Genomic DNA, 23,167 nt, shown 5'->3' with positions numbered 1-23,167 from the left:
GCGAGCCTCTCTCTTTAGGCCCCGGCTATTTTTTTTTTTTGAGCTCCGCTAACGTTTCCCTTTCGTGGCGTGCGCATTCCCCTGTTCCTTGCACCGCGCCTCTGGCTGGCGGTGACGAACCTCGGCCGCCCTTCCCCTCGCGCCGCGCTAGACCACCCCGGGCGCCCTCTAGTCTCCCGGCTCGGAGCTGGCGTTCGCGGGAACTGGGCTCTTTGGTCCCGGGCGGGCGGCGTAGCCGGACCCGCGGGCCGCGAACCGCAGCGGCGAAAAGTCTGCCCGAGTTTCCGCGCAAGAGAAACTAGCGCCGGCGCCGGCGGGCGTGGCCGGGGCGGAGGGATTCGGCGCGCGGGGAGCGTGAGGCGCCGGCGCCGAGCTGGACGGCCCGGAGCCGGGAGCCGGGAGCCGGGAGCCGGGGGCGGGTGCAGGGAGCCAGGGCGGGGCGCGGGGCGCGGGGCGCCGGGTGCGGGGCGCAGGCAAAGGCACCATGCGGACGCGCGGCCTGGGCGAGGTTCCCGGCAGGCCCGGCCCCCACCCGGGGGCGCGCTGAGACGGCGGGTGAGCGCCCCGAGAACGCCGTCGCCACTTGGGGCCAACTTTGGGTGAGTTAGGTGGTGGGGGGCGGGCTGGGGCGCGGGCCGGGGCGCGCTGCGCGCTGCGATGCCGGATCCGTGGGTGCCCGCCGGGTCCCGGGTTCGGGCCCTGGCGTTCCCGAAAACGGGTGAGCGCGCGAGCTCCCGGAGGTGGCGTGACTCGGTCCTTCCCACTTGCGAAGTTCGGCGCCGGCGGGGGGTCCCGGCGGCGGAGCCGGAGGAGGCAGCCGCGCGAGGCGGGTGCGGAGCCATTGCCCGGGTCCCATCCTTGCTGGCGCGCCGCCTTCCCTCCCGGAGCTCGCCGGGTCGCGGCGGCCTCGCGGTCTCCTGGCGCATCCCGCCGTCCGCGGAGGACCTGTCGCGGAGCGTTGCCCGGGGAGGCCGGCGCGGGGGCCCTGGGTCTCGGGGTCCCTCCCTGGGTGTTTGCGCCCTGCGGGAGCGCCGCCCGCGCTGCGGAAGCAACCGGTGGACTGCGGGTGCAGGGCTGCGAGGACGCATTTCGGGGCCGAGCTTCCGCACCGCGTGCGGGCTGTCAGGTTTTCTGTCTTCTCCGGAGGAGAAACTTTAAAGATCTTTTCTAAAGACAGGGGTTTGGTCCTTCATTGCCTTAAACAAAACCCCCAAACCTTGGCGCTTTCTTTTAGAGAGCCAACTTTCTGTTGTGTGCTAGGCTTTTTTGTTCCCACTGATGTGAATTTCAAGACTCTGGAAACAAGGACGCATTGTATGAGTTAGGAAAGTAAACTCATAAATATTTTCTATGCAGTTAAGTTTTTTTTTTTTTTTTTTTTTTTTCTTGTGTCTGAACTGTGGTTTCATTAAGTGGCTTTTGTTAAGCAATTCCCGGGTGCCTGATAGAGGCGATTTTTTTTTTTTTTTTTAAACTGGCTATTTACAGTGACTGTTAGTATGAGAAAAGATTGAGAAGAAAATGACCTTCAGTTATTCATCTCTTTTTCAAAAGCATATTCTTAGTGCTTCATGTATTCAGATACAGGTTTCGGTAGTTTAAGAAGGTATCTGTGTGTGAGAATCAGGTAATGGTGATGTTTTTCACACTGACCTTAATGAGTTTGGTTATGCTGTCCAACACATCTAGTTGTTACAGGGACGTTTGAAAAGGTGTTTCTCCACTTAATAGTTAATTGTGATATTTGTCTTTGCCTTTATGTCCTGGGAGGACAGCTCTGATTCCACAATTAGAGTTATTCCTTTGTATTTAATATGTAAAAATACTGAAAACGTTATGTAATTTTTTAAAACAACAATTGGTATAAGCCTTGAGTGATGCTAAACGTGGCCTTTAACAAACTCCGGGTAAGGTTTGATTTGAATGAGGTTTCCATTTGTATACCCCTTTTTTGAAAAATGTGCACGTTAAATGAGCCAAATTCTTTCGTACTCTGAAAAGAAGTGAGGTTGTCAGAGGACTTTATATAATCATTTTGGGTCGCCTGTATATTCATTTGTCTCTTTTCATTAGTCACTAGAAGTAGTATCTCTATTGGGCTCTCATCATGTTAGTAGATCATTTAAATCCATTAGGTCAGTTACCTAAAGAGAATCTAAAAATTATGCACAAACTAATTCTGCTTTTATTGCCTTGACCGCCCTCTACCTTTACACTTCACTTTGAGGCCCCTTTGAAGCAGACGTTTCTTTGAATGTTAGTGGTGGATAGGATCTTAGAGATTATGTTTTAATGCTTTACCCACTTGTTTTCCACCCAGGTTTGGTTGATTTTACGTAGAATCAATAAGCCACATCAAATTAGTACATTATTACTGCATCAAATTCTGTCTCAGTGGTATGATTTGTAGCCTAAAGGACCTGATTTAATAGCAGGGAGCCATAAGGCTAGATGTGCTGGTTTATCTTTATGAGTAGGGACCTGCAGTAGATACGTGTTCTTTTGACCAAATTATATAGAAGTTGGAGCCAAACTCTTATCTTTTGGTCTCACTTAATTGTTCAATTTGCAAGTGTTAATTTATCCTTAAAACACTAGAGAAGAGTTTTTGAAATGAGTGATATAGGTCAATTAAGATTAGGAAGTTGCCATATATGAGGGGAACTTTTCATTTCAAAAATATATTCTGATGAGGAATCCACATATTTTACTTTTTCAAGTTTTTAAAACCGTCTTTTTTTGCAAGTCCCAGATTTAAATACATTGCTTGAATTCTTAATTCTAAGGGTTCATTATGTATGTGAAGACAAGTCTATAAAGTAGTAATAATAAAGTCTTCCATACACTGCTCAGGAAAGTCAGTCATTATTTAATCTACATCCTTCATAGAATATTAAAGGTAGAGCTTCATGATACTCTGCAGCACAGACACTGATCTGGAGTCATCTATAGCCAATTTCCAAGCAGCATAAGGTGGGTGGTGACTTCTTTCTGAGCTGCTGGAAATGAGCTCTCTACAGAGCAGCCATCCGCAGTGTTGTTCCTGGCCTGGTGGTTGTGCTTGGGTTTTCTGTTAATTTGCGAAGGAAGTGTGTTTTATTTTCCTGTGTTATCCCTCTCTATGTGTTCTCCCCTACACAGTCTTGCCTCCCATGCCCCACTCTTAATCTTTCATTCTTCCGTCCACTCACCAATCAAACAACAGTGGACTTCCTCTGTGTCAAACATTGGACCAGACACAACGTCTAGTGCTGAGCAAATCATGTTTCCTGCCCTCAAGCAGCTTATAGTCCAGTGAGGGAGAGAGGACAAGTGAACAGTCTCTTATAGACCAGTGTGATAAGAGATCCATTCAGGTCAAGATAGCCCATGGCAGCACCTCAGTGAGCTGGGGAATCTGGGGCAGGTGGATTTAGGATAAGGCGAGTGCCCAGGGAAGCCTGAATTGGAGGGGAGCAGTTCAAGCAGAGGAAATGATGTGTGCAAAATAAGTTATAGAAAGCATAGTGCGGCTCGTGGCGTGATGAGTGGAGAGAGAGTCTGGAGACCTCAGCATACCATGTGATCTTCAGAAAAGGATTAGCTTCTTTCTTCATCTAGGTTGGAACATAGATAATCTTGACTGTGACTTAAATCATCTCATTAAAAGGCGGATTATTTTTATGAGGCAGAAGTTAAGGAGTGAGAAAAAGAAGGAAATGTTAAAGAGAAAGGTGAAAATAGATAAGCTGTATGTGAGGAGTGGAGGGCAAGAACGTTGTCTTTTGGAAGGGATGAGTTGGAGGTGTTCCATTAGTTTAGAGCCTGCACCACTAGGTGTTATTGGCTCAAGACTGCTTGGTTGCTAGACTTGTTGCTGGTCTGTGGGAAAGTATACCTATTTGGTTTGAAATAAGCAGTAGTGTTCGGAAATTAGATTAGGAAATTAGGTAGAGATCAGATTGTCAAAGATCTTTAATACAAGGTTAAGAAGAATATACTTAGCAGGCTAAGGGGAAATATTGACTATTTTCAAACCAGGGAATAATGTCACAAAGAAGTTTGAATAGGTTGCCTGAGGTGGGGGCAGAAAACAGGAATACCGAAAGCCTGTGGGAATACTGTGTGCGAGCAAACACGCGCACGAACCAGGTGGTAGCAGCAGAAATGCAAAGGGAACAATTTTGAGAAATTGAGAAAGAAAAAAATGTCAAGGCTGGACGACTTCTGAGACCTGAAGGTTTGAGAGGGAGGAGGCTGTAAAGATTTGAGTCTGTCCTTCAGTTTCTCAAATACGTGAGTCCAAAGGATTAGGCACGTTCCTTGAATTCCCACAGTTGATTAGTGACAGAGCTGGAGCGAGGTTCCACATTCGATGTCCTCCCAACCTCTTCCTTTGTGTTTGTTTTGCTCGTTTGCAAACTTGGTTGTTATGGGAGGCAGTTGAGATTGGAAGATACACTGGAAGAGCTGTTATTCTGCAATGGCCAATGGGTGAAAGTCTGTACAGTCGACCCTTGGTATCTAAGGAGGATTTGGGGTTTTAGACCCAAATCTCAGAATGCTCAAGTATCTGATATAAAATGGGGTTCTATTTGTATTTTTACTGTTTTATTGTCTATTTTAAAGTCGTTCCCAACCTGGGGTGGGTTGGACCCATGGATGCAGAGCTCTCCTGGAGGGAAGGCCAATCACGTAACTTAGGTTTGATGCTGTGTCAGGAGGAGTATTATGAGGCAATTGAGAGAGATTAGAGCTGAAATTGCAGATTCGATGCACTGATCCTTCATGATTTGAGGCAGAGTGGATGAGACCTTTAAGGGTGCTAATAAATGCCTGTGGAGGAAGAGTTGGAAGACAGAAGGTTGTAATGCCAGAGTTATAGGGAAGTCAGTATAGAGTATAAAAAAGTATTGAAGAGAATCAGGAGGATGTAATTCATTTCTCATACCTGTGGATTGCTTCTTTGTTTCTGGGGACTCTGTGACCCTGTGAAGGATCAGGAGCAGGTGTTCCCAAACTTTGGGCTGTCGGGCCGCATGCGGCCCCCTGAGGCCATTTATCCGGCCCCCCCGCCGCACTTCAGGAAGGGGCACCTCTTTCATTGGTGGTCAATGAGAGGAGCACAGTATGCGGCGGCCCTCCAACGGTCTGAGGGACAGTGAACTGGCCCCCTGTGTAAAAATTTGGGGATGCCTGATCAGGAGTGTTGGGGAGGGGAGTGAGTAGTGTCAAAGGGGACATGACGTCAAGGAAGATGAGCGCTGAGAAAAGGTCACTGGCTTGGCATTAGCTTGTGGTGCCATAACAGCTGTTCTGCTGGGGTGGACTGCAGGACCTCCGTGGAGCAGCGTTTAGCGGAGAGGAGTTCTGAGGAAGTCAGGGTGGTGCTGCAAAACTACTTTTCTTGAACTCTTTGCCAGCGTAAGAAAAGACAAAAATAAGGGTGTTCATTTGAAAAAAGCAAACGTTTGATTGAAGTGTATTTTTAAATTTTATTAATTTTTTTTGAGATGGAGTCTCGCTCTTTAGCCCAGGCTGGAGTGCAGTGGCACGATCTTGGCACACTGCAACCTCCGCCTCCTGTGTTCAAGCAGTTCTTTGCCTCAGCCTCTGGAGTAGCTGGGACTACCGGCGCCCACCACCATGCCTGGCTAATTTTTGTATTTTTTGTAGAGATGGGGTTTTGCCATATTGGCCAGGCTGGTTTTGAACTCCTGACCTCCGGTGATCTGCCCTCCTCGGCTTCCCAAAGTGCTAGGATTACAGGGGTGAGCCACCTCGCTGGACAAGTTTTTTTTTTTTTAACTAGGGGAAGAACCTGTGTGTGTGTATGGATTCGGCACTAGGTGTGAGGAGTGGGAGGAGCTGCAGAAGAGATAGGATTTTATGACATCAGGATGTCTTTATTTGCTGCTAAGGTGGGTGGCATCTCTTCTGAGGTGTAAGAAGAGAGAACAGGTGAAGAGAACATTTTAAGGAGAGGAGGGAAGATGAAGGACTTTTCTCCCCGAAGATTTCCATTTTCTTGCTAAACATGGAACATTTACTTTGCTGGTCCATCATTTAGAGAACGGTTGACCGGAATCTAATTATACAGGGAGCCCAGTTCAACGTATAAAATAAAGGCTTACCAACTTGGGAGTGGAAGAAGTGGCCAGTGTTGATTACTGGTTTCTCTGCCAAAATGTCATTTAAATTACTTCTCTTTGTGGAGAAAAATACATTAGATGAGATGATCTCCATTCACAAGTGGTAAATAGTCTGTTTATTGAGCTTCTTCTTGGGCAGAGTTTGTCCTGGAATGTGGATGAGGAGAAGGTGGTTGGAGGATTAGGAATATATAGACAGAGGAAAGAAGAGAATAGAACAGAAATGCCTCACCCTGCCAGAAATAGACACACAGCCACGATGACCCGTCCTGTCTTCTAGGTCCCTGCAGCACAGAACAGCTAGAACCAGTCATCTTCGTAGGGCCAACAGACATGATTTAGAGGTTCATGTAGATATATAGCTTTTATATAGAGGCTGCTTAAAAAACAGGACAGCTGTTTAACTTCGTTAAGGGCAAGGACACTTCAGGAATCTTATTTTGGGTTGATTAAAGCATGTCCATGCTGAAGTTTTCTGAAAAAGTCACACTGTAGTTCCACACTGTCACCATCAGTAAAGACCATTCCAGGGTTAAACTGGAACCAGTTGTCAATCATCAGAAGGCAATATTTACATTATGTCTTGCTGGAGTTACCAGATTATCCCCAGTCAAAGCTAACAACATGTAAATGGAATTAGCAGAAGTAATTAAACAACGTATACCAAGCCCAAGCCTGATGCTCAGTTTCTCGGGTCATATAGCTTCCCCTGTTCATACTGAAAATCATATCATACGAAAAGAATTAGTATGCACCCAGGATCTACTCATTAGTGTTTCAGTGTCACAGTGAAAGCCTTTAAAAGTACTGACGTGACTAAGATAATTGAACTAGAAAAATCGAGAGGTTTTTTTTCCTGTTAAAAGTATCTGGAAAGCTGGGCGCGGTAGGTCAAGCCTGTAATCCTAGCACTTTGGGAGGCCGAGGCGGGTGGATCACGAGGTCAAGAGATCGAGACCATCCTTGTCAACATGGTGAAACCCCGTCTCTACTAAAAATACAAAAAAATAGCTGGGCATGGTGGCGCGTGCCTGTAATCCCAGCTACTCAGGAGGCTGAGGCAGGAGAATTGCCTGAACCTGGGAGGCAGAGGTTGCGGTGAGCCGAGATCGCGCCATTGCACTCCAGCCTGGGTAACAAGAGTGAAACTCCGTCTCAAAAAAAAAAAAAAGTATCTGGAATGTCCGAAATTTTAGAAATTATTAAGCATTTTATTTAATATAGTGTGTGTGTGTGTGTGTGTGTGTGTGTGTATATATATATATATATTTTTTTTAAAGCCATTTACCCTGGGCATGGCGGTGCATGCCTGTAATCGCAGCACTTTGGGAGGGGGAGGTGGATGTATCACTTACAGCCAGGAGTTCGAGGTCAGCCTGGCCAACATGGCGAAACCCTGTCCCTACTGAAATAAAATTAGCTGGGTATGGTGGTGCACGCCTGTAGCCCTAGCTACTTGGGAGGCTGAGTCATGAGAATCACTTGATCCTGGAAGGCAGAGGTTGCAGTGAGCCAAGAATGCACCACTAGGTGACAGAGCAAGACTGTCTCACAAAAAAGGTAACTTACAATTCAGGTGACAGAGCAAGACTGTCTCACAAAAAAGGTAACTTACAATTCATAATCTTTTAACAACTTCATGACGTTGCTTTTAAATGTCTTTGCCTGCCAGGCACAGTGGCTCACCACTGTAATCCCAGCATTTTGGGAGGTCAAGGGAGGTGGATCACTTGAGCTCAGGAGTTCGAGAGCAGCCTGGGCAACATGGTGAAACCCCATCTCTATGAAAATGCAAAAAAATTAGCTGGGCATGGTGGTTCGCCCAGCTACCCTGCAGGCTGAGGTTGGTGCTGCAGTGAACTGTGCTGGTTCACTGCATTTCAGCCTGGGAGACATAGTAAGACTCTGTCTTAGGAAGAAAAAATACTTTAAAATGTGACCCTAAACTGAACTTGAAGTTCTGAATTTCAATAATGAGTTAAATTTCGCTGCTGCTTTCACCATGTTGATAGAAAATGAGAGTGGAAGAGAGCGTGGTGAGAACACAGAGTTCTCAACTTTAATACTTTCGTGTTTTTATCCTTACATGTGGAATGAAAAGTTTAATAATGTTCCCCTGTTCCATAAAGGGCTAGAGTGACTACTTGTGGTTTTAAGAATTGTGACTTTGCAATAAAGATACAGCATTATAAACCGTTCTATTATTAAGATACATGCACACGTATGTTCATTGCGGCACTGTTTACAACAGCAAAGACTGGGAACCAACCCAAATGCCCATCAGTGATAGACTGGATAAAGAAAATGTGACTCATGTATACCATGGAATACTACGCAGCCGTAAAAAAGAATGAGTTCATGTCCTTTGTAGGGACATGGATGAATCTGGAAGCCATCATTCTCAGCAAACTGATGCAAGAACAGAAAACCAAACACCACATGTTTTCTCGCTCATTAGGTGGGTGTTGAACAATGAGAACACATGGACACAGGGAGGGGAGCATCATACACTGGGGCCTGTTGCAGGGTGGGAAGGTTGGAGAGGGATAACATTGGGAGAAATGCCTGATGTAGGTGATGGGGGGATAGAGGCAGCAAACCACCATGGTGTGTGTGTGTACCTATACAACAGTCCTGCAAGATCCGCACATGTACCCCAGAACTTAAAGTGCAATAAAACAAAATAATATATATAGCATTTAACAGAACTGATGTGCTGTGTGATGCAGTGACCCACATAATGTCCTGTCTCTGTGGCATGTGAAGCCCATCTTGAGACTTGTGCTTGTGGTCATCTGAATACTTGAATCTATGCATCACCTTCTCAGCACAGGGGCCGTGCTCTGTTTGGTGAAGAATGTGCAGTCACAGTCATTGAAGCATTTTACATGAAGGTCTCCCTAATGAAGAATATGAAGATATTCTGATTTTTACTGTAAAAGTTATTTTTCTCCTGTATTTATAGATTTTTCAGAGATCTGTGCTAAAGGGATTTAAGCTTTGGACTGGGAGCCCTCCCTCAAGGCTGAACCAAGTAAACACTCTTTGTTTTTGCTTTGGAAAATGCATTTTAGAAATCCTAAATTACAGTAAGTTTAAGTAGTGTGATCACCTTGTAAACATCAAACAAATATAGCCCTTGGCTCAGACGGTCTTTGGAGTTTAATTTCCATAGCATGGGGTCTAGGTGATAAGGTCCTTTTTAGATGAAATGGTGTTTGAGTCTTTCCCCACTTTGAGCTTTCCTGTTTGTTTTGCATAAGAGTCACAGCCATTGTTTTGATCAGGGTGGCTTCCACGGTAAAACCTGAGTTCATGGTTCTTGCTTACATTACTGCAGGGTTCACAGTATCTCCCCAAAAGTATATTTTTTCATTTAATAATTTATTCTAATCACAGTAGCATTCCGTGAGCCAAGTTTGCAGATTACATTCAGGGTTTTCAAAGGTCTCAGTTATGAATGTGGTCCACAAGTCTGTCCCAGCATGAGAACTGGTGAGTAGGATGTGGACGGTAACTGGGTATTTGGGAATCCAGCTGGGGATGAGTGGGTGGATGCGGGGGCGGTGGTGGGACTGAGCACCCGGGACACCACGGGGAGAGGACAGCCATGGCATGCTGAGGTGTTGCGCCCCATGTGTCTGGGGGAATGAAAGGGCGCCAGAACCTTCCAGCAGGGGGATGGAGCGGGGAGCAGCCTGGCGTATGGGGAGTGTTTGTGGGCTGGCCCCAGGTCAGGCTTCAGGGCTGCACAAACATTTGTTTGCTCACTGTTTCTTACCCCTCCGCTGCCTCTGGGTTCCCTTTCCCACCTCAGGGGCCGCCCTCTCCCCATCAGGCCCTCCCACCTAGGCCCTTCGAGTCTCGGAGCCCTGTTCTTGGACTTTTTTCTCTTCTGCATGCTCTCTTCCTTGGTGATCTCATTCAGTTTTGTGGTTTTAAATGCCGTCTTTCATATTCTGACAACTCACATTTGTATCCGCAGGCTGAAGTCTCCCACTCGCAGCCTGTGCTTGGGTAGCCGGAGCTGTTCCCACCCTGCCCTGCCCAGAAGTGCCCTCCTGGTCTGCTCTCCAGGCTGTGCCTCCTCCCGTGTCCCTCTGGGTTCCTGGCCCGCTGCTTCTCTTTGCTCGGCAGGCAGTCTTGGCGTCTTCTGCTACTGCTGGCTCCCCCCCTCCCTCCCCGGGCCTCAGTGAGGGCCTCAGTGAATCTTGAGGTAGATTCAGAATCGAGCCCCGCCCGGCCCCGCTGTGTCCTCACTGGCTGGCCCTCCATCGTACTGTTGGCCACGCCGCTGTGGTCGCCTCTACCTTCCCCCCGGCTTTTCTGTTTGACTTAGACCAAGGCACTCCTCTGTTCAGAATCCTCTGGGGAGTTTCTCATTTGACTTATAGTAAACTCTAAAAATCACCGTTTATCCATGAGTCCATACTGATCTTAAGATTCAGGCCGTGTCTCACACCTGTGATCGGAGCGGTTGGGAGGACGAGTCGGGTGGATTGCCTGAGCATGGGTGTTTGAGACCAGCCTGGGCAGCATGGTGAAACCCCGTCTCTACAAAAAAATAACAGCAGTGAGCCAGGCATGCTGGTGGTCTGTGAGTATCTGAAATTCCGTCTAAATCTGTAGGCACACCTGTAGTTCCAGCTACTCGGGAAGCTGAGACGGGAGCCTGGCGAGGCCAGGGCTTCAGTGGGTTGTGATTGTGCCACTGTACTCCAGTCTGGGTGAGTGGGTGAGACCCTGCCTCAAAAAAAAAAAAAAAACCTGAATAAATACATAAATGGGGGAAGTTAGACAAGTCAGCTTCATAGAAGAATGTGAAATATTTTGAGTAATACCTCTTAAGCGTGGGCTGCCTGTAGTGACTTCCTTACAAAGATTACAGTTCAGGTACAGGATGAAAGTAACTTACTGTGAAGAAACCTGATGGACACTACCTCAGTCACGTGGTTAGGGTCCGTGTCAACATCGAAAATGGGGTTGATTTTATCCCTTGACGTGGTATGATGGAAATGACACTCTGCCTCTGGGGATTTCCTCCCGAAAGCGTAACCGCAGTCTAATCACGAGAGAAACATCTGATTGAGGGACAGCCCACGAAATACCTGACTAGTACTTCTTGAAACACTCAAGATCATTAAAAGCAAGGACGGTCTGAGAAACGTACATTCCAGAGGAGCCTTAGCAGGCACGACAGCTAAATGTAAGGGCATGTCTTGGATGGGATTCTGGGATGGAGAGAAGGTCTTGGTAAAAGCTGAGCAAATCTGAGTCAAGTGTATGGGTTACAGTGAATGAGGATGCCTGGGTACTGCTTCGTTACTTGTATCAAGTATAATGTACTAAGTGAGATGGTATCAGTAGGGGAAGCTCTCTTGCAACTTTTTTGTAAGTCTGAAAGCATTTCAAAATAAAGTTTATTTTTTTAAAAAAACCTGCTTCTTGACAGGTTTCTTCGCAGGATGTGCCCAGCCTTCCCGGTCCATAGCCACGTGGTCTCTTTCCTGCTTCCTGAATCTAGTGCTCTAGAGGATGTTTGGCCATGTCTGGAGAGAGAGATGTGTTTAGTTATCACAACCGGTGATGAGGGGCATGCCACAGGCCTCCGACTGGTGGGGGCCAGAATAACAGCGAACACTCTGCATTGCCCCAGAGAATCTAAGAGTTTCTGTCCAGCATGTCGCTAGTGTAAGCCCTGACCCTTTGAATTGAGGGTTCCCTCTTTCACTTCAGGCTCCTGACCCTGGTCTGTCTCTGCCCTGCTTTACGTTTCTCCTTAGCACTTAATTATCAGCACCAGATACACTCTGTTTACTTCTCTCTCTGTCTCTGGCCAGGAAATGTCTTTTCCCTCAGGACTTGTTGGTAATTTGATTCACTTTTGAATCCCCAGCACCCAGAACTGCACCTGATACACAGTAGATGCTTATTAAATGTGTAAAAGGAATTAATTAATGAAAGGGGTGAATGAATGATAAAGATAATGCATACTCATGCTGAAAAATTCATAGTAGAGAAAAATGCCACTGTAATCATTCCCACAGCTACCTGTTTCTCTGCTGGTTCTCCAGAAGTTAGACCACTGTTAACAGTTGCTTGTTTCTCTGGAATTTTCTGTCCATTTTTTTTTTTTTTTTTTTTTTTGAGATGGAGTTTCGCTCTTGTTACCCAGGCTGGAATGCAATGGCGCGATCTCGGCTCACCGCAACCTCCACCTCCTGGGTTCAGGCAATTCTCCTGCCTCAGCCTCCTGAGTAGCTGGGATTACAGGCATGCACTGCCATGCCCAGCTAATTTTTTGTATTTTTAGTAGAGATGAGGTTTCACTATGTTGACCAGGATGGTCTCGATCTCTCGACCTCGTGATCCACCCGCCTCGGCCTCCCAAAGTGCTGGGATTACAGGCTTGAGCCACCGCGCCCGGCCCTTTCTGTCCATTTTTAAGTATATCCGTGGGCACATTTTATCTGCCCCTTCTCTTTTTTTAAGCAAACATAAATAGGATCAGCTTACTTTTTCCAGCGAATATATCTAGACATAGGTCAACATGTAGAGTGCTATCTTACCTTTTTAATGGCTGCGTGATACTTTATATGTAGAATTAAGAAAAATACTTTAAGTATTTGCAATAGAATCCTGTATAATACTTTGTTGTACAGTGCATGTTGGTAAAAATGTCTCCTAAAACATAACGTGTCTCCTAAAACAAATGGCACTGCTTGCTCAACATCATCCAAGTGTTTTTTTGTTTTTTTTGTTTTTTAAGTCAGGAGTCTTGCTCTGTCGCCCAGGCTGGAGTGCAGTGGTGCCAGCTCGGCTCACTGTGTCCTCTGCCTCCTAGGTTCAAGTGATTCTCCTGCCTCAGCCTCTGGAGTAGCTGAGATTACAGGCATGCCCTGCCACACCCTGCTGATTTTTGGATTTTTAGTGGAGATGCGGTTTCACCATTTTGGCCAGGCCAGTCTTGAACCTGTGAACTCAATGGATCCGCCTGCCTTGGCTTCCCAAAGTGCTGGGATTACAGGTGTACCTCCCTACGCCGCCTCTTTATATGTATTTTTATTTCTAGTTGGTAAATCTCTTGGGGCTGGGATCTTTGTCTTTTATTCTTTAACACCATGCAAGGTTCTGTCTAATAAGGTTCTCCATACCGGTGGGTTGAATTGAATTTTTCATTTGTTTTGATGAAGTTACAAGATTATTTCATAATATTCAGATTTCCCTGAGTATTAGAACTGTTAATTAAATGGAGATACTTAAAGAGATAGTTTTAGGAGAAAATTGTTTTTGTATTTTGTTTAAATGATAATTGTTCTCCTGGAAGCCAAAAATCTGTCTAATTTTGACTTTTATCTGGAGAGGAGAAGGCATCATAGCTAAAGAACAAGTTAGGGCGGCCAGCTTGAATGCGATTCAATATCAATTAAGCTTTAATTGCTTTAAGCCTTTCAGGTCTTTTTTCCCCCTAAGGCAGTGACTTATGGGGCCGAGTTGACAGTAGCTAAGTTAAGATGCTGTAAATTAATGCTGTACCAATTTCAACTGGGCTGTCAAACCCACCCTCCATTTACCTCTGGTGGCATTCACCAGAGGTAAATGAAGCTGCATTGATTGACAGGATGAATTTGTTGGTGAAGGGGAGCAGTTGATCCTGGTTCTCTGGCCAGACCTCGGCCCTGTGGACTTCGCCCACCTTCGCATTCGTCAAAGGCAATGATTTCTTGTTTGTTCAGTTTCCCTCTCCTCCCCCAGTCACCCAGAAGGACTCTCCTCTAGGGTCTGCTAGCATGCTTATTAACACCTTGATTTGACCCTTCACGTGTGTTAGCTTAGAAGAGTTAGCTTTTGTGTGTGTGTCTTGTTTTCTCATGGAAGGCCCCTGGGTGACAGGTGATTTGGTCAGATAGGAGACATTCTGTGAACAACTGGTTGTTGACAGCCGCAGTGATAAAACATTGACATAGTTGGTCAGATTTGCTTCACTGACTTAGAGAGGAAGAACGCCTTTTGATATCAGGCTGCTGAATTCTGGTTTTTCTTCTGTAAATTGCCTTTCTTTGGGGCTCATGTTGGTGATAAGTATCAGACTTGATGATGTAATTATTTTAATGCCTTTAAGTCATTATGTAGAGCTAAATGAGACAATAAACCCTTATATAGGGAGTGAACTTAACCATTCTTACACAGAAATGATTTCAGGGTAAATTTTGAAATGAGATTACTAGCTGTTATGGGGCATCGTGTAAAACCACTGCTGGGTTTTGTTTTTCTCTGAATTAGTTGTTAGAAGCTATGCATTCTCACAGTACTCTATAGGGGTATTCTGTTTTCTAGGTTTTGATCATTTAATTCCTTGCGTGTAAGGAAATGTAAACAATGTTGTTACTTACCTTTTTAACAGTTGCTTATATTTGCCTTAAAGATTCAAGTATAAACACGTAACTTGGTTGTTACAGTTAGTGGTCTTTAATTTGATACTCTGATTTTTGAGTCATTGAAATGTGAAAGGTAGGAGGTTGTTAGAAAATGAAAAGGAAGTTTTTGTTAAGTTTAGTAATTCTAGACATGTTACAAGAATGTCGATACCGATATTGGAAAACATGAAAAAAACCCAAAACTGTTGCATTTATTTATATTCATGTGTATGGAAAATGTTTTTTAAATGAGAGGTTTAAAACAATTTACACAATTCCACTTGTTTTATTTCCCCAAAGTAATGATTCTGATGTCTTCTATTTCAGGTTCCCGAGAGTTGAGCAATGGGGAGACTTCGGGCCTTGCTTCTGCTTCTGCTCCTCCTCCACCCGCGTTTTGGAGCCGGCGATGGAAGCCAAAAACTCGAACAGACTCCTCTACAGTTTACACAGCTCCAGTACAACGTCACTGTGCACGAGAACTCTGCAGCCAAGACTTACGTGGGGCATCCCGTCAAGATGGGTATTTACCTTACAGATCCGTCGTGGGAAGTCAGGTACAAAATTGTCTCCGGAGACAGTGAAAACCTGTTCAAAGCTGAAGAGTACATTCTCGGAGACTTTTGCTTTCTAAGAATAAGGACCAAAGGAGGAAATACAGCTATTCTTAACAGAGAAGTGAAAGACCATTATGCACTGATAGTGAAAGCCGTTGAAAAAAATACTAACGTGGAGGCCCGAACGAAGGTCAGGGTGCAGGTGCTGGATACAAACGACCTGAGACCGCTGTTCTCACCCACCTCATACAGCGTTTCATTACCAGAAAACACAGCCATAAGGACCAGTGTTGCAAGAGTCAGCGCCACGGACGCAGACATAGGAACCAATGGGGAATTTTACTACAGTTTTAAAGATCGAACAGATATGTTTGCTATTCACCCGAGCAGTGGTGTGGTAGTGTTAACTGGCAGGCTTGATTTCCTGGAGACCAGGCTCTATGAGATGGAGATCCTCGCTGTGGACCGAGGAATGAAACTGTATGGGAGCAGTGGCATCAGCAGCATGGCCAGGCTGACGGTGCACATCGAGCAGGCCAATGAATGTGCTCCCGTGATAACAGCAGTCACATTGTCACCGTCAGAACTGGACAGGGACCCAACGTACGCGATTGTGACGGTGGATGACTGCGATCAGGGTGCCAATGGTGAGATCGCATCTTTAAGCATCGTGGCAGGTGACCTCCTTCAGCAGTTCAGAACTGTGAGGTCCTTTCCAGGAAGCAAGGAATATAAAGTCAGGGCCATCGGTGGCGTTGATTGGGACAGTCATCCTTTTGGCTACAATCTGACGCTCCAGGCTAAAGATAAAGGAACCCCTCCCCAGTTCTCTTCTGTTAAAGTAATTCATGTGACTTCTCCGCAGTTCAAAGCCGGACCAGTCAAGTTTGAAAAGGATGTTTACAGAGCAGAAATAAGTGAATTTGCTCCTCCCAGCACACCTGTGGTCATGGTAAAGGCCCTTCCTGGTTATTCCCATTTGAGGTATGTTTTTAAAAGTACACCTGGAAAAGCTAAATTCAGTTTAAATTACAACACTGGTCTCATTTCCATTTTAGAACCAGTTAAAAGACAGCAGGCAGCCCAGTTTGAACTTGAAGTAACAACGAGTGACAGAAAAGCCTCCACCAAGGTCTTGGTGAAAGTCTTAGGTGCAAACAGCAATCCCCCTGAGTTCACCCAGACAGCATACAAAGCTGCTTTTGATGAGAATGTGCCCATCGGTACGACTGTCATGAGCCTGAGCGCTGTGGACCCTGACGAGGGTGAGAACGGGTACGTGACGTACAGTATCGCAAATGTAAACCACGTGCCATTCGTGATCGACCATTTCACTGGTGCTGTGAGTACCTCGGAAAACCTGGACTACGAGCTGATGCCTCGGGTTTACACTCTGAGGATTCGTGCGTCCGACTGGGGCTTGCCATACCGCCGCGAAGTCGAAGTCCTTGCGACAGTCACTCTGAATAACTTGAATGACAACATACCCTTGTTTGAGAAAATAAACTGTGAAGGGACCATTCCCAGAGATCTAGGTGTGGGAGAGCAGATAACCACGGTCTCTGCTATTGATGCAGATGAACTTCAGCTGGTGCGGTATCAGATTGAAGCCGGGAATGATCTGGATTTGTTTAGTTTGCACCCCACCTCTGGGGTGTTGTCATTAAAGCAGTCACTGGCGGACGGCTTAGGTGCAAAGGTGTCTTTTCACAGCCTGAGAATCACAGCTACAGATGGAGAGAATTTTGCCACACCGTTATACATCAACATGACAGTGGCTGCCAGCCGCAAGCCGGTAAACTTGCAGTGTGAAGAGACTGGTGTGGCCAAAATGCTGGCGGAGAAACTCCTGCAGGCAAATAAATTACACAGCCGGGGAGAGGCTGAGGATATTTTCTTTGATTCTCACTCTGTCAATGCTCACGCACCACAGTTTAGAAGTGCCCTTCCAACTGGTATTCGGGTAAAGGAAAACCAGCCTGTGGGTTCCAGTGTGATTTTGATGAACGCCACCGACCTTGACACTGGCTTCAATGGAAAACTGGTCTATGCCGTTTCTGGAGGAAATGAGGATAGTTGCTTCATCATTGACATGGAAACAGGAATGCTAAAAATTTTATCTCCACTGGACCGTGAAACAACAGACAAATATACCCTGAATATTACCGTGTATGACCTTGGGATACCCCAGAAGGCCGCGTGGCGTCTTCTCGATGTCGTGGTGATAGATGCCAATGATAATCCACCCGAGTTTTTACAGGAGAGCTATTTTGTGGAAGTGAGTGAAGACAAGGAGGTACATAGTGAAATCATCCAGGTCGAAGCCACGGATAAGGACCTAGGGCCCAATGGACGTGTGACGTACTCGGTGCTCACAGACACAGATATGTTTTCAATCGACAGCACTGCTGGCGTGGTTAAAATCTTGCAGCCCCTGGATCGTGAAGTCCAGCCTGTGCACTACTTAAAGATTGAAGCCCGGGATCAAGCCAGAGAAGAGCCCCAGCTATTCTCCACTGTAGTTTTGAAAGTATCACTAGAAGATGTTAATGACAACCCACCTAAATTCATTCCACCTAATTATCGTGTCAAAGTCCGAGAGGATCTTCCAGAAGGAACCGTCATCATGTGGTTAGAAGCTTACGATCCTGATTTAGGTCAGTCTGGGCAAGTGAGATACAGCCTCGTGGACCACGGAGAAGGGAACTTTGACGTGGATAAACTCAGTGGAGCGGTTAGAATTGTGCAGCAGCTGGACTTCGAGAAGAAGCAAGTGTATAATCTCACTGTGAAGGCCAAAGACAAGGGAAAGCCCGTTTCTCTGTCCTCCACTTGCTATGTTGAAGTTGAGGTCGTCGACGTCAATGAGAACTTGCACCCACCCGTGTTTTCAAGCTTTGTGGAAAAGGGGGCAGTGAAAGAAGGGGCCCCTGTGGGTTCGTTGGTCATGACGGTGGCGGCTCAGGATGAGGACGCGGGCAGGGATGGAGAGATCCGATACTCCATCAGAGATGGTTCTGGTGTTGGTGTTTTCAGAATCGGTGAAGAGACAGGTAAATACGTTTTTATTGCTCTCATTTGATAACCTCTTTCATTTTTTATTTTTTATTTTTGTTTTTTTTTTTACTACCTGTTCCGTGACAGCTTCTTCTCAATTCCTGGTTGCTCTTTGGGCTCGGTGTAGAAATGCTTGTGGATGTTTTTTTGGCCTGGCTGCTGTATGTAGGTGTGTTTATTTGTAGTAAGCCACGAAGATGGAAAGAAAAGGGCCGGAATAATTAACTGGCATCAAGTGAGTAAAAGCACAGGGACACATTGAAATCGTTACCACTGATTCTGATCTCCAGATTTGCACTCTGTTATCAGAAGCACCATTGTGATTTTGCCGTACCTTTGAGAAACCTTCCTGGCATTTTTCAGACTGTGTATTTGCAGGCTCATACTTAGAACAACTGCTGCTGTCATCTGGGATACCACTCAGAGGTTGATGCCCACCTGCAGAGTTATCCAGTGCCCACAGACATGATGTGCTGATAAAACTTCTGCAGCATGATCTTGACTTAGTACCTCATCTAGGTTTTGGTGGCGAGGTGGAGGACCGGCTTGGAATCCCGGCCCTTCTAGTTGATAATCGATGATCTTAGACAAGCGAATTGCTTCTTACGGCTAGCTTTCACCTCTGCTATATGGGGACACTTAGAATTGCTGCAAGATTTAAGTGAGGATAAAGTGAAATAGCACGGGGGAACTCCTAACGTGTGTTAGGTTTATTGATGGTAGCAATGCTTTGTTATGGTACTGAAGGTTCTGAACCCGGGAACTCCAAGGCCGCGGTTCCAACTAGAATGTGCGTGTTTTGCCCTTTGTACATACCTTAGTCTTGCTGTACAGATACTATAGTTATATGTCACTGTGACCTGATAGAGTGTGAGTTTTCCAGGGCAGGCTTTAGCTCCTGCATCTTCTCTCTGTTGGCACCTAGCAAAAAGTGCCTGACACACAGAAGTTATTCCGTAAGTGTTAAAAAAACTAAGTGAGTGAATTAATGAGTGTGTTGGCTGTTAATGTCCTGCCCTCTGAGAATGATAGTGGAAACAGAAACAGGGTGATCATAGCGCTTGTCAGCAATAGGTATGGCTCACTTTGTTTCCTAATCTCATCCATGTGTACTTGGAGAATCTGTGCATTTTAAAAGGGACCTTTTAAAAATTACATTTACACTTCATATATTCAGGAATATTGCACACAAAAAAACCCCAAAAAAGTCTTGGATCAACCCTCACCCTGGGACCCATGCCCACGTTTAATAGGTGCGTGGTGCATGAAAAAATGTAACTATTGTTTAGAAATTATTTTGGGCTGGGTGCTACGGCCCACGCCAGTAATTACTATGGCTCACTTTGAGAGGCGCAGGTGGGAGGATTGCTTGAGGCCAGGAGTTTAAGACCAGCCTGGGTAACAGCAAGACCTCATTTCTACAAAAAAAAAAAACAAAAAAAAAACCTGGCTGGTGGTACACCTGTAGTCCTCAGCTACTTGGGAGGCTGAGGGGGAGGATGGCTTGAGCCCAGGAGGTCGAGGCTGCTGTGAGCTGTGATTGTGCCATTGCACTCCAGCCTGGACAACAGAGCTAGACTGTCTCAAAAAAAAGTTATTTTGGAGGTTGTGGTATGTTTTTGTGCTTTTATTAATGCAAGGCATTCTTTTCGTGTTGGTTACATGCCACTAGCATGTAGCATGTTTAAGTCTGCAGACTACACATCACTATCTAAAATACCCGTAATTAATTTGTTTCAAGAGAAAATAGCAAAATCAACAGCATTTGATAATCATCTGAAGAGTAGAATGTCTTTTTTATCATGCTGTCCAATATAAGTTAGAATTTTCAGATAGTTTCAACATAGAAAAGTACCCCAAATTTAATAACTGAAGCTGAATGAAACTGTTTTTGTAAAATTTTTGAAGAACAGTTATTTCTACTTTTTTTTGCTTCTCCAGAGTAGATTTCAAAAGAACTGTTACGAGTTAAAGTTGAGACAGAAAATGGAACCAAAATCTTAATTTAAATTCTCTTCTTACTTTACATGAACACTGCCTTTTGGGTTTTTTCTTTCAAGTGAAGAGTATTTCTATTGTCGCTTTTTTAGGAATCATTTAGAAACTAGTATTTTTCACCTATAAATTTAAGAAATTGGGTTATTTTTACTACCAGAAAAAAAAAATGAGGCAACAACCAACCAAACGAGGTGGTGACCCAAAATAGATTTATGGTCACTTCCAGAGCCAAGGGCAGTGCCAGACGTTTCCAGGTTTAATTCAGTGGGAGGGCGGGGAGGTGCGGGGATTACGGGTAACGGGGGTCGGTAAGTCTGTAAGAAACGGTTATACAGTTGTGTAAATACTGAGATTTAAAGGTGAGAGAGAAGCTGGAAATTTGTAGGTCATTTATTCTGTGGTCCTTGCTTTACAGAGAAAATAAGTAGTATACAGTAGGTTTATGTTTATATGCTTTTGAAAATGAATAAAAGTGATAACATAATAGTTATACTTTGGACCTTGTATTCACTACTATATATATATATATATATATATATATATATGTACACACACGTATTTTTTTTTTTGAGGGGGTGGTGGGGGCTTTCCGGCAAAAACCAGAAAGCCTGCTAGACAAATTCTAAAGAGCTGTAACACTTAGAAAATATATTTTTGACAGAAGAACGATCAGCTCAAGTTATTTCAGAGATTCCTGCAGGACAGTTGGTATCACAGTGTTGAGCTTCTTTAGGAAAGAATCAGTATATTTTGTTGGCTAAAATTAGACATGCTAATTGTTTGCTTGGAGTGTGTCTTAACTAATTTCTAGGGCACAGTGGAAGTGTGGAAAGATGTGTGCCAGGTGAAGAAACGGAGGGGCAGTTCGGGACACCTGTGGGGCCCGCCGGAGACTGCCTTGCAGCTCAGTGTGCGTTGGGGTTCGCCCGGCTCCGGCCGGGCTGCTGCTTCCTGGATCTTCACTCTGCGCATTGCCCATTTCCACCAGGCTCTGACTTTGCCTAACCTGGGCGCATTTAATATTGGGCTAATCACCATGAGCCTGTGCAGAAGTGCTGTGGCCCTGGGGACTGACAACCTGTCCACGTTAACTGTTTGCTTCTTGCCTTTGACTTAAAGCTGTTTGTGTTGGTTGAGTATTATAACCAAAAAAAAATTTTTTTTTGAGATGGAGTCTCGCTCTGTCACCAGGCTGGGTGCAGTGGCGCAATCTTGGCTCACTGCAGCCTCTCCTTCCCGGGTTCAAGTGATTCTCCTGCCTCAGCCTCCTGAGTAGCTGGGATTACAGGCACACATCACCATGCCTGGCTAATTTATTTTTTTGTTTTGTTTTTTTTTTTTAGTAGAGACAGGGTTTCACCATGTTTTGCAGGATGGCCTCGATCCCTTAACCTCGTGATCCACCCACTTTGGCCTCCCAAAGTGCTGGAATTACAGGCGTGAGCCACTGTGCCCCGTCTATAGCCAAATTTTTGTCATGTTTTACCTATTTCAACCTTGTCCGATATGTATATCATTTATATACTTTTCACAGAACAGAGAACCTATCCAGCAAGCTGAATTTAGTTCTATTTTAAGAGCTTTCCTTTTCTTCTTTTCAAATCTGGTTAAATTGGAAACATTCTCTGAAAAGTAGTTTTCTGTTTTTGTAGAAGCAGAAATTCTGTGGCTACCTAAAATCTGTCACCAAATGGACAGTCCTGCTCTGTATTTTGTGCATGTTTTGCAAATGGCTTTGCAGCAAGAGAAAGTGTAATGGCAGAGTGAGAAAGGCTGGCGTGGACTCCTGCAGGTCCGGTTGTATCATCCGCCTTCCTGGAGAGGCTTCTGGGTGTTGGTGAACTGTTCTGACACATCCATGCCACATCCATGCCCTTTCATGTGATGTTTGGAAATTATTTGGAAAGTTGGTCTTTAGAGAGTCAGTCTCCAGAGCTCTAATTAAGATTCTCGTCCTCAAATTGCTCTGCGTAAGATCTACAGTGAGGATTATAAAGTAGATTTAACACAAATGTTTAGTGGAGTAAATACCTTTGAAGCATATGTGATTTCATACTCAGGTTTGGTTTGCCCGACACGCTTCTCAGCATCCAGCTGCCTTTTGTACCTCAGCTGCGTTCTCTGCTGTCTTGGAAGCTTCAACAGGTTTTCTTGGAATTTAAGCAGAATAGAACCTGGAGCATCACTCCTGTGGTTGGGGGGTGGAATAAAATCGACTTGGTGTTTGTAGCTGTTGGGTACTTGCCAAGTTAATTGTTCCTTGAGCACCAAGAACATGCTTCGGCTTTTTGTTAATATTTAAAACTAAGGTAATGTCCAGAAAAACGCCTGGCCAGAAGATCGTGTAGCAGTTGTTAAAAGAAGTTTGTGTTGAAGGGGTGTTGTCTCTTCTCTGCTGTGTGTATTGTGTACAGGATGCCCTGAAATGTGTTTCACCTTGAATCTAGAGTACCTTGGTTCCATTTTTGGCTGTTAGAATACAGACCAGCCCAGGAAGAGTGTTTCCCTTTCTGACTCTACTTATTTGGCGAGACCATGTTTTTCGTTAAGATAAGAGCAGATTTCTAAACATATTAGTGCTGTGTTACTTTTAGAATCCCAATCCTGGTTTCAGGATTGAAATTTACGTTTTGATGAAAAGACTGGGAGTGAATTAATATGGAAGTACAGCTGTTGTCCCAAGATAAGTCAGCATTCATGAAACCCAGGAGGGGAGATGAGGACATTTTTCTTAAGAGAAAACGGCTGCATTCACACGATGGGACGGGGAGAGTGTCGGGGGAGAGTGTCGAGTGTCGGTGCTCCCTTCCTGTGTCAACCGTTTGGAGGTCGGCTCTGGACGCAAGGTGAGTGCCTGTCTTCAGTGCAAGCGGAAGGGCATTCTGGCCCGGGCTAGCCTGATGGCTGACCTCAGTCAGGGAAGATGTTTCCAGAGCTTCTGTGTGGTTCTGCAGAACTCTGAATATTTCAACTATTTATGATTCATTCAAGTGAACCCTTTTCCTGA

General features: G+C 45.3%; 1 protein-coding gene and 1 non-coding gene across 11 annotated transcripts in view; one reads left to right on the top strand and one right to left on the bottom strand.

The window, feature by feature from the left end:
* The window catches only part of FAT1 (FAT atypical cadherin 1), a 139,607-nt gene that overhangs the window by 2,402 nt on the left and 114,038 nt on the right, over nucleotides 1-23,167 (top strand). For 7 of the 10 annotated variants that reach the window (XM_010344356.3, XM_074396741.1, XM_074396742.1 and 4 more), the window contains exon 2: nucleotides 14,876-18,158. In XM_010344356.3, coding sequence (XP_010342658.1) covers nucleotides 14,894-18,158 — 3,265 coding nt within the window. In that variant the 5' untranslated portion in view covers nucleotides 14,876-14,893. Of the gene's footprint in view, nucleotides 1-406; nucleotides 600-14,875; nucleotides 18,159-23,167 lie in introns of those variants that run through there. The other 3 variants (XM_039468174.2, XM_039468173.2, XM_074396739.1) reach the window with 2 other exon arrangements.
* On the bottom strand, nucleotides 20,741-20,801 carry LOC120363790 (U7 small nuclear RNA). The gene has a single exon (XR_005579229.1). It is a non-coding gene; the product is annotated as a U7 small nuclear RNA (small nuclear RNA).

This window comes from Saimiri boliviensis, chromosome 3, assembly GCF_048565385.1.
Source record: "Saimiri boliviensis isolate mSaiBol1 chromosome 3, mSaiBol1.pri, whole genome shotgun sequence".
NCBI classification, from domain to species: Eukaryota; Metazoa; Chordata; class Mammalia; order Primates; family Cebidae; genus Saimiri; species Saimiri boliviensis.
The sequence above is the reverse complement of the archived record's forward strand: the minus strand, read 5'-3'. Positions and strand labels throughout refer to the sequence as shown.